The sequence below is a fragment of the Podarcis muralis genome, chromosome 12 (assembly GCF_964188315.1).
Source record: "Podarcis muralis chromosome 12, rPodMur119.hap1.1, whole genome shotgun sequence".
NCBI classification, from domain to species: domain Eukaryota; kingdom Metazoa; phylum Chordata; class Lepidosauria; order Squamata; family Lacertidae; genus Podarcis; species Podarcis muralis.
Window position 1 is genome coordinate 10,329,557 of NC_135666.1, and position 11,884 is coordinate 10,341,440.

General features: G+C 44.0%; 1 protein-coding gene across 2 annotated transcripts in view; it reads right to left on the minus strand.

Annotated features, from left to right (window-relative positions):
• WDR48 (WD repeat domain 48) overlaps window positions 1–10,145 on the minus strand; it is a 34,021-nt gene extending 23,876 nt beyond the window's left edge. The window contains exons 1-3 of one of the 2 annotated variants that reach the window (XM_077936711.1): window positions 9,983–10,145; window positions 1,974–2,114; window positions 864–942 (exon numbers count right to left, since the gene is read on the minus strand). In XM_077936711.1, coding sequence (XP_077792837.1) covers window positions 864–942; window positions 1,974–2,114; window positions 9,983–10,030 — 268 coding nt within the window. In that variant the 5' untranslated portion in view covers window positions 10,031–10,145. The remainder of the gene's footprint in view (window positions 1–863; window positions 943–1,973; window positions 2,115–9,982) is intronic. The other variant, XM_028749890.2, reaches the window with a different exon arrangement.
• Between the last annotated feature and the right edge of the window lie 1,739 nt (window positions 10,146–11,884).

Consider the following 11,884-nt stretch of genomic DNA (forward strand, 5'->3'; position numbering starts at 1 on the left):
AAGTTACAACAGGTTATGTTTCTGTGGGAAGTAGCAAAGAGAATCTGTCCATCCTTCAAGAACTAGAATTTCCATTTACTTGCAAGTAGCTCATATGAAGTGGGACGCAGGTGGCGCTGTGGGTAAAACCTCAGTGCCTAGGACTTGTTGATCGTATGGTCGGCAGTTCGAATCCCCGCGGCGGGGTGAGCTCCCGTCTTTCGGTCCCAGCTCCTGCCCACCTAGCAGTTCGAAAGCACCCTTAAAAGTGCAAGTAGATAAATAGGTACCGCTTTATAGCGGGAAGGTAAACGGCGTCCCGTGTGGTGCGCTGGTGCAGGCTCGCCAGAGCAGCGATGTCACACTGGCCATGTGACCCGGAAGTGTTTGCGGACAGCGCCGGCTCCCGGCCTCTAGAGTGAGATGAGCGCACAACCCCAGAGTCTGTCAAGGCTGGCCCGTACGGGCAGGGGTACCTTTACCTTTTACCTTAGCTCATATGAAATGATACAAGAGCTGGTATATTCACAGCTCTGGAACTCCCTCTGATGGGACCCACAAGACCACCTCCCGTCATAGCACCTGGTGCCAACTAAACACGTGCCAGGCATTTTCCTACTGATTTTTAATTAATTTCCTATGATATTTCTGCCATTTCATCATTAATGTTTTACTTTGCTATATCTGTGATAAGCAGCTTTTGGAAACTACAGTACTTCAAGTTCTTTTGTAAAGCAGGAGAATATAAACCTACTAAGGTACTTCACAAGGTTGTTGTAAGATTGCTAAGACAGTGCATGTCTTTGAAAAACACCATATAAATTAGGATTTACCAATATACATGTAACTCAAAAGAATCATCTAGTGTTTTAAAAGGCACTTACACGTTTTGCCATTGCAGCAGAGTACAATATCATTCACCCAGTCTGTATGATGTTCCATAGATGCTATATAAGGGTCTTGCTGGAATTAAAAAAAACCATTGTGAGTCCTTGCTCCTGTTTCATGGGGCCATTTTTGCTGTGTCCAGAGCAATTCTTATTTTAAAATTAAAATACAAAAGAGCAGCAGCAATTAAACACTAAATCAAATCATGAACCATAACTTTGATCCCAAGATTACTAGATTAAGGAAAATAATTAATATGATCTAGCATCACCACCAGATTTCAGTTACAGAAGTGGGAGGGGAGGGAGAAATCACTCAAATTTGACAAATTTGCTTTCAAACATTTCATTTTCTCTTGCTCAGGCATAGAAAAATAGCTTGTATGTTATTACTGTATCCCAGATTCTTAAACAAAAAAACAAAATCATTCTGACAGGGTGGGGGTGGTCAGAGCAATTATTTTAACAGCATAATTGAGTTAGTGAATCTCACTCAGGATGCTCAAGAAAGAAGCCAGAATTTAGCTCTCAACAAACCACTCTAATTATTTTTAAAAGCTATGCGCTAAAACTCCAGGGAATGAGAACACCTTTTGGATTTGAAGGAAACTGCTCTTTTCAGTATTAGCCAGCATCACCTCCCCAAGTCCTCTGGTCTCTTCACTTTCTGGATGGGACTGGAATAACTCACTATTAGCCAGGTACCAGGAGCTTGGTAAGACCACAGCAGATGACAAGAAAATAAGGAGTGAGGCAATGGGTCACTCAACCAGTTTCAGAAATAGGACAGCAATAGTGGAAACTTGTCAATGTACCTGTGCTTTGAGAATTTTAGTTGCAAGCCACTTTGGGAGCCAAAATTGGTTGAAAGGGGGTATATAAATACAAACAAGAGAATTTCATTTTACACCAAATTAGGCAAATGTTATTGTGACTGTGCTTTCTTGTCTAAAAAAAATGAAGATGCTAATGTACGTGGTAAGAATGATTTGCAGTGTCTGTCGATAGAACACAAGAGTGGCTTTTAACGGTGTAAGATACTCTTGATTGGCTGCATTTAACATTCTAAGCCCATCTTTTAAAGCAAAGCTTCTGTGTTTGGTTTACCTTGTGCTGGTTGACGCTCCATATCCTGATGATGGAGTCTCGGCCTGCTGTAAAAAGTCTGTTTAGCGCTGGGTCCAGCTGCAGTGCATTTACCCCATTTCGATTGTACTTCTCCACCTCATCTCTAATTACATAGGAGACCTAAGATGTGTTGACAGAAATCCAATTAAAGCATTAAGAAGCCTCAGATAGAAGTATTTTGTTTTGCCCACTCATTTTCAACAAAACTTTCCATTAATTTAAAAAATCATCATCAGGAACACATCAACATCCAATGCACCGTACGCAAACAACTAAGATATTAGAGAAACGGGAGAGAGAGAGAGAGCCTTTGCCCCAAGTCCATTAAATAATGCTGGAAGAGGGAGGAAAGATTATTCCTCATCTTTCTATTATTTATGGAAATGACATAATGGAGCAAGAAAAATGCATGTGCAGTTGACAACAGCGAAGACATTATATTTACACAGAGTTAGCAAATGTTGACTGGTTTTCCACTACTATATGATCACACTGCTCAGCTCTTCAGAGTGGGAGAACTGCATACACCAAGGGGGGTGGACTTCAAGCTTGTGGGATCTACCATGTCTTTTCATTAGAATCCAAGGTCCATTCATTTGATCCAGCTGCAAAACAGTGACCTAGCCAAGTAAAGAATTAAGGGCCACAATGAGTCCTGGAATTTGCAAGCACTCCCAGAACTAAGCTCCCAAATCCTTTCACAAAAATATCCACACCTGGTTTCCTGTGAAGTTTTCTTTTTCAGCAATCTATCTTAACAGTGGTTTTCAACCAGTGTGCCGTGGCACTCGGATGATAGTCAGGGGTGCCAAGGGCACCACTGGCCTCTGTCCCTCTTTCCTTCCCTCCCTCCTCTGATGCCCTCTCTGCCTCCCAAAGGCTTGCAGAGCTGTTTGTTGCAGCAGTCCTGGCTACAGGTTCCTCAGGCGAATGGTACCTCTGGGGCTGGTCAGGGGATGCTTCCCAGATCCCTGTACGGCAGTGTGAGGAAGCACCTCTCTTTGGGGCAGAGGGAGGCAGTTCAGAGACCAAAGGTGGCAGCTGCAGCTGCCCAGAGGACTCCCAAAGAGAGAAGGCTGAGGGGAAACAACGCAAGGGTGTTTGAAAAAGGGTGAGAGGCTGCCAGAATGTAGTTGGTCAAGGGAGCCATGGACTCAAAAAAGTTGAAAACCTTTGGCTTAGGGAGATTTTTTCCTGTTGTTGCTAGAGTTAGACAAACCAGTAGATGCTGATCTACCTTATTGTCACCCTTGGCGTACAACAACAGTGATAATTAGACTAAGACACACCTTTAGAACAGCTTATAAAAAGCAGGTTGATAGTGGAATCTTATGCACCTTTATTCAGAAGATTCACCCAGTTCAACAGTTCTTACATCCAACTTAAAGCATAGAGGATTACAACTCGGAAGGTTGTAATCCTTCAATGAACCTTCTTCACTGAAGGTATTTAAGCAGAGGTTGGATGGTCATCTGTCATGGATACTTTAGTTGAGATTCCTCCATTGCAAGAGGTTGCATTAGATGACACTTAGGGTCCCTTCCATCTTTGCAATTCTATGAGTCTGTGACAATTCCACTCACAAAATCTAGCTCATTGTTTTCCACAAGAAACTAAGCATTCATGTCAGGTCTACAACTTGAATGCTAAATGTACTACTTGCAAATATTAGGAATAATCAACCCCCAAAACTGAGTCAAGAACACTAATTTCAGCCCAATGACAGAATGATTTCAAGCATCAAAAGATGCTTGTGTGTGTGTTTTCCCCTCTGGAAAACTATATGATTTATCACTTTCGTGCAGTAAAAACAGCTTGCCTCTGCAGGAGTTAGATTTCAAAGGATGACTTGGCATTTTGCAAGCAGATGGTACTGATACATATAATGTGTCGTTCACACAAAGTTGTACACTAAGTTTTGCAATTCATATGCCTGAAGTATTCCATACCAGTATATAAAACAGATTACAGTGGTACCTCGGGTTAAGAACTTAATTCGTTCTGGAGGTCCGTTCTCAACCTGAAACTGTTCTTAACCTGAGGTACTTTACCTAATGGGGCCTCCCGCTGCCGCCGCCGCGCGATTTCTGTTCTCATCCTGAAGCAAAGTTTCTGGGTTAGCAGAGTCTGTAACCTGAAGCGTCTGTAACCCGAGGTACCACTGTATTGTTATCCAGGATTAAGAAATGCAAACTCTACTCCTTTCAGCTTTGAGAACAAGCAATAAAAAATATGCTATGCATCAGAATCTTGATGAGTGCCTCTCAGTTCAACTTTCATGGAAGCAAAGCCGCACAGGGGGATGAGAACCAGGGGACAGAAGGGCTCACTAGCACAGTGATATTCTCAAATAGAAAACTGCATCTAGGTTCTATGTTGCATAGGTCAACAAGAAGTATTTGAACCTTGTCTTCCAGGTCCTAGTCCAACACTCTAACCACTACACCATATGGGCTCTTATTGAAGGAAATGCAAATGATCTAAATCTTAACCATTTCGCGCAATTTCCAAAATCTAAAATTTGCTGATGGATTTAGCAATTATGTTTTATAGTTACAATTACTACTATAATGGTGTATTCCATAATAGGGAAAGAAGCCATTAAGCCCCATTTAGTTCAGCGTAAGTGTCTGAGAGTTGTAGCAAATTGCTGCTGCTGAGAATATGCATCAGTAATGTGCAATTTTCTTATTATTGAGACCTTACGTCACCTGCTCATTTAAGGATTATGAGAAAGATATTTTGAATAAATTCCTGTATTATCTAAAGCTTTGATTAGTAATCAGGTCTGCCAGAGTGCTACAAAAAACGGCTACAGTAAGACCAAAGACTCCAAATGCCACACTACTACTTCAATTTCTCTAGCATGTGTAGATGGTTCTGGAGAGAGGCAAGAATTTATCTCATTTGTGCTGTGGTATAGACAAGGAAGGAAACAGTAGGAATATCTTCTGCAATTTCTCATAGGAATGCAAACTTTGACAACAAAATGCAAGAAGAAAAGAAATTTTAAAGAATTTCACTATGTTGTTTAAAAATATTAATAAAAAATATGTTAAGTACTTCAAAAGCAGAATACAGTCCAAAGTGTGTCCACAGCTGGTTAAAGACAACAAAGGAGTTAAAGATCTGCTGAAGTAAAAGAAGATTGCAGAGAAGCCAAATGATTTGCATCTCTATTCACAGCTGAACGTATGGGGCAGATATCTATGCCTGATTTGACGTTCTTAGAGAGTTTAAAGAACTGGGATGAATTGAAGTAACAATTATTAAACTCTAGGCTTTATCAATCGGGACGCGGGTGGCGCTGTGGGTTAAACCACAGAACCTAGGACTGGAAAGGATTTGCTGAATTAACTAATTGAACTGGAATGCAAAAAAGGGAGGTGTGAGGAGGTCAGGGAAACAAGTAAATGAAAGACAAGATATGGAAAGACTGATCTGTTTTTAATTGTTATTTTATTTTTCTGCTTTTTGTATTTTTCTTTTTTTCATTTCTCTTATCTTTTTCTTATTATTGTAATTTTGTTTGAAACTTTAATAAATATCTTTAAAAAAAACAAACCACAGAACCTAGGACTTGCCAATCAGAAGGTCGGCGGTTCGAATCCCCGCGACGGGGTGAGCTCCCGTTGCTCGGTCCCTGCTCCTGCCAACCTAGCAGTTCGAAAGCACGTCAAAGTGCAAGTAGATAAATAGGTACCGCTCCGTCGGGAAGGTAAACGCCGTTTCCATGCGCTGCTCTGGTTCGCCAGAAGCAGCTTAGTCATGCTGGCCACATGACCCAGAAGCTGTACGCCAGCTCCCTCGGCTAATAAAGCGAGATGAGCGCCACAACCCCAGAGTCGGTCACGACTGGACCTAATGGTCAGGGTCCCTTTACCTTTACCTAGGCTTTATCAACAAATAAAAAAGTAAGATATCGTTGAGTTCATCTGAGAGTTCTTAAAGAGCTGAAATGTAAAACTGCTGATCTTTTAACAAAAATATGCAACCTGTCCCTAAGATGGCTTCAGTGCCTGATCACTGGAGAATGGCTAACATAACTACTTTTAAAGCTGTTTTTATATATGCTGTAAGCCGCCCAGAGTGGCTGGGGCAACCCAGCCAGATGGGCGGAGTAGTAATATTTATGATTATTATTATTAACCACACTTAGCATGGTATGTACAATTTAGGAGCTCAACTTATAGAGGTAGAAACAATGCAGAAAAGGGCAACCAAAATGCTGCAGCAACTCCATTATAATTAATGAATGTACTACTTATATGCCAAAATGGCTTTGAAGTGGTTTACAACCATCAAATCAATGCATTATTAAAATAGACAGTGCTATTAAAACACCCTTAATTAAAACATTTAAAAAACAGTTAAAACAATAAAGTCACAATTAAATTCAGGGAAATGCTTGGCTAAGCAGGTGCGTCTTCAGGAGCTGGTGGAATGTCAACACTGATGGTGCCTCTTGTATTTCAGCAGCGTGGGCATTTCACAAACACAATTGCTACCAGTGAAAAAGCCCATCTTTATGTTACCACCAGCCAATGATAATCAGGTCATGGCAAAACTAACTGGGCTCCATTAGCTGATCTCCTTATGTGCAACCTCTCATGACTCAGGTTTAATGGAAAAGCAGAGCTGACATCAGTATACTGATGACACTGTGATCCAAACCTCCTGATGACTGCTCCCAATGGCTTCATATGGATGTTAAAAAGCTTTGGGGGCAGAAGTTACAATGCTGGGGCGAGTTTTGGATTTAGAAGAAAAGATAAGAGGTTTATAAATAATTCATTCTTCCGTTCCTGTCATAACACTAGAACCAGGATGGCTCAGGACCACAATACCTCAAGGACCGCCTCTTCCCATATGAACCTACCCGGTCCCTGAGATCATCTTCTGAGGGCCTCCTTCATGTGCCTCCTCCTCAAGAGGTCCGGAGGGTAGCAACACGAGAACGGGCCTCCTGCAGTGGCTCCCAGTCTATGGAATGCTCTCCCCTGGGAAGTTCGCCTGGCACCTTCATTATATGCCTTTAGGCGCCAGGCAAAAATGTTCCTTTTTAACCAGGCCTTTGGTTGATCTGATTTACATCCTATGCCCATTTTAAATGTGTGGGGGTTTTTTTTGGGGGGGGGCTATTGGGTTATTGCTTTTGGTTACATTTTATATGTTGCGGTCTTGTGAACCGCCTTGAGAGATCCGGGTATAGGGCGGTGTATAAGTGAATGAACAACAACAACAACAACAACAGAAGCAGAGATCATCCCATAAACAACAACAACAACAACAGAAGCAGAGATCATCCCATAAAGCTGAATGGTGAGAGATTAAGGATGGGCAAAGGGAAGTACTTCTTGATATAACACATAGTCATACTATGGAATTTGCTGCTACAATATGTGGTGATGGAAATTAACTTGGACTGCTTTAAAAGGCAAGAGGCAAAGGGACACATCCTTCTATATCAAGGCATTTCAGTTTCTAAAAAAACTCATTGTCATATAGGCAATTGGATTCCATATTGTGATGTCACTGTGTTGTTGGAAGGATGATGGATAACTGAGCCAGTCATGGCCAACTGTTATCAGCTATTGTGCTGCATGGCAGTAAGGATTTGAACCCAGTTCTCCCTGATCCTAGCCTAGCCCATTACCATTACACCACACAGGTCTGCTACATAAACTTTTCAATAAACTGAGCCATAATGAGGAAATAATTGACAGATATGAACAGAGATAAGTTGAGGGTGCCTGTGGAGAAACACCCCCCCAAAAAAACTCAAATTGTTAGTTTAGATATGGGATACATTATTGTCACAGAAACATTGTTAAAATACCTTTTAACCCCCTTGTGGGGCTTAAAAATCTATTCACACTAAAATTTTATTTTTCCTCTATTCCAAACTCCTAGAATAAAAAGCAACTCAGAAGAGTGGAAAGATAAACCATGGAAACTGATTCTTGCCAGCAATTTTTATGTACATAACCACGTTCTTGAGCCTCTTTGTGAAGAACATTCAGAATTCAACAAGCAGAGTTCCCCTTACATGACAAGTCTAGCCAGAGTGGATCAAGAAGGCCCACAGCCTACATTAGCCAGTCTGTTTCCATCAACTACAGAGGTGTCTGGAACCTAGACTATTATCCCCAACACTAATAATAATAATAATAATAATAATAATAATAATAATAATAATAATAATAATTTATTATTTATACCCCGCCCATCTGGCTGGGTTTCCCCAGCCACTCTGGGCGGCTTCCAAAAGAATATTAAAATACTGTGATACATCAAACATTAAAAGCTTCCCTAAACAGGGCTGCCTTCAGATGTCTTCTAAAAGTCTGGTAGTTGTTGTTCTCTTTGACATCTGGTGGGAGGGCGTTCCACAGGGAGGGCGCCACTACCGAGAAGGCCCTCTGCCTGGTTCCCTGTAACTTGGCTTCTCGCAGTGAGGGAACCGCCAGAAGGCCCTCGGTGCCTAGTAATAATCACATTATTTGTCCATTTAACTTGGTATTGTCCAAACTGATTGGATTTCAGACAGGAGTCTTCCCCAGTCCCACCTGGATATGGTGAGAACTGAACACAGAATCTCTTGCATGCACACCAGATGCTCTACCACTACTGAGTGACAGTCTTTTACCCAAGCTACAACTGAAGCTACATTTCCCCTCTGTGCAGATTTTAATTGTAAGTCATCTCTGAGGAACCAATCTTGGCCAAAATGTACAGTGCGCACAGACACACACATAAACACTACTCAAAATGAGATAGTAGACATTAGTGGTAGAATTCCAAACATTAGCCTCAAATTGCCAGCAGTAAAGATCAAACTTTATCAATGCTCTCACAATTAAAGCACTAGTAAAGGTAAAGGTACCCCTGCCCGTACGGGCCAGTCTTGACAGACTCTAGGGTTGTGCGCTCATCTCATTCTATAGTCCGGGAGCCAGCGCTGTCCGCAGACACTTCCGGGTCACGTGGCCAGCGTGACAAGCTGCATCTGGCGAGCCAGCGCAGCACACAGAACGCCGTTTACCTTCCCGCTAGTAAGCGGTCCCTATTTATCTACTTGTACCCGGGGGTGCTTTCAAACTGCTAGGTTGGCAGGCGCTGGGACAGAACAACGGGAGCGCACCCCGCCGCGGGGATTCGAACCGTCGACCATGCGATCGGCAAGTCCTAGGCGCTGAGGTTTTACCCACAGCGCCACCCACGTCCCAAATTAAAGCACTACCTTCATGTAATGTTTAACTAACATTTAACTTTCACCTCTACTCCAAGGAGCCCTGGGACATGTATACATGGTTCTACTCGGCCCCACTTTATGTCACAACAACCCTGTGAGGCAGGTTCGACAGGGACACAGTGACTGACCCAAAGCCACCCAGTGACTTCTATGCCCAAGTAAGGATCTGACCTTGGATCGTCCCAGTACTAGCTACTACACCCACACGGGCCCTAAACCTATTCGCTACGGTGTGTGGAGAAGGTGTTTGGGCTTTGGTGTTTTTAACACCGGGGGCGCAGCTGGCGGAAACCGCGCGCTGAAATATTAACACCCACAGGCAGAGCCCTGAAGTGGCAAAGGCCAAAGCATCACAATCTCGTTATTTCCGACGCGCGGGACAAGACGATGACCACTTCGCAAAGGGGGTCCCTAAAGCAGCTTCTCCCGTTCTCTCCCGCCGTTAAAGCGTCAGCAGATGAGGACGGGGAGGAGACAGCCAGGGTCTTGCGGCAATTTCTCTAGCTCCCAGAATATCTTTCCCGAGCTGAGGCCGCTCCGCCCTTCATCCCTCCCCCACCCGGCTTCTTCCCGCGCTTCCTCCAACCCGTCCCCTTCCTCATCCCGGCCCCCCCTTTATCCCCGTTTCCCCCGGCCTTTCTCCCTCCAGCGAGGCCGCGGGGCCCCCGCGCTCTCCTCCTCCGCCCTTCGGCCAAGCCTCCCCCTCCAACCGGCACCGCTTCACTCCCTTCACCTGCACTTTCCGCCGCCCCGCCGTGTTCTGTCGGTGATGAGCCGCCATCTTGCATGTTGACACTCTGTCGTCACGTCCGAGCAGGGGGTGGACAGGGAAAGGAGAGGCTGGAGGCGCTCCGGAAGTCCCGCCTCAGGAGGCTCCTGCTGCTGCTGCTGCAGCCGCACCCCTTTCAAATCTCGGGCAGCGGGGCGAGTCACAGGAGTGGAAGGGACGAAGGACGTTAGTGGGAGGGGCGTGGCTTGCGCGGTTGCCATGGCGGCCGTTATTGTGAGGGATGTCTGCGAACCGGGCGAGGAAGGAGGGGTACTTGGTCTCGCGAGATTTGCGGGGGCTAGTCTAATCAGTAGGGAGAGAAGGTGACAGTTGGAAACGTTGCTCGCGCTGCTCCTTCTCTCTGCCCCACCCCCACCGAGATGATAAAAGGGCGCGAGGTTCGGCTGTGTGGTACCTCAGTCAGAGCTCGGCTTTCACGGGCTTTGTCGTGTTTGCCCATATCACATTCCTTTCCACGCTGCCCACACGTTATGCTTATTCACCTGTACGTTGTTGGATGCATTGATTTACCTCAGAACCAGCAGGGCGCTGCACGCTTATGTATTTATTTTGGCGTATTAATCGCCCAGCCCCATGCCTTAGGGTGGGCAATACAAGCGCCCCTAACAATAAAGTTAAATTGAACTTATCGAAGTTCCCTCACCTTTTCATTAGTTGAGTACCCAAAGGTCAGCACAAAGTCACCATAAAATAACCCCCCAAGATTATTGCCCTTTGCTGACTGTATTATCATTATTGCAGCAATTATTAAGTCACTTTTTACAGTGAAAAGGCTGTGCACACATTACCAGTTAGAAACACATCTAGCTCATTCTTTTTCCTCAGATTAGATTGAAGCTGGTTTGGAGAAGAATGCACCAAAACAGTAGTTCAGAGAAACCACAAGATGGATACAGAATATGGCTAATTGTACACCGCTTCACAAACCAGCCATGAAAGTGTTCTGGATCCATTTTGCCGACTTGAAAGAAATAAAATACAGCAGTTTAATATTGGGGCGTGGGGGGTAGAAGAACCATGACAATGCAAAATATATAAAATGATCATCCAGCAGCACTTTAAGAAGGACCAAGTCCTTCCCACCACACTAAATGATGAGCGACACCATAAGAGGCAACGTTAATTAACCAAAGGCCAAAGCAAATATAGGTCTTAGCCTGGCATCCAAAAACTGACAAATATGGAGCCAGGCATGGCTTCCTGGAAAGAGCATTCAACAAGTGGAGCAACCACAGAAAATGCCACCTTCCATACATCCCTCAGGTGGGGCATGCAGAGAAGGGCCTCTGATGAAAACTGCGGGGTCAGGGTTTGTCCATGGGGTGGGAGAGGCAGTCCTTGAAATATTGCAGTCCTGTGTAGGGTGTATCAAGAAGCAGTATGGTGTATCAAGAGGGAGGCAGTCTTGTGACATCTTAAAGACTAAGGGGTCGCCAACATAATGCCCACAAGGTCCCCTTCCTTCAACAAACTGCAGCTTATCAGAAGCACTGCATTGTAGCCAAGACAATTGGTTGCAAGTGTGTGCTTGGTTGTTGGATACCCACAATGGTTTCTCCAATCTGCAAGTGGGCTCCAGAAGATTGCCCACCCCCAGTTACTTTTGGTATAAGCTTTCACGAACCTTCCACCAGATGCAAAGTTGAAGTATTATAAAAGTTAAGGTATTATAATAGGGTGGCTGGGTGGGATTGCAAGAGGGAAATGAAATATGCAAAGTGCAGAGTGATCATTACATTAGTATCAGTGGCCATTCACAAAACAGTTGTTACTGACAACACAGACATTCCGGTATTGGTAAGCTAATTGACACATTCAAAGAATTCAAAGAAAAATATCTTTATG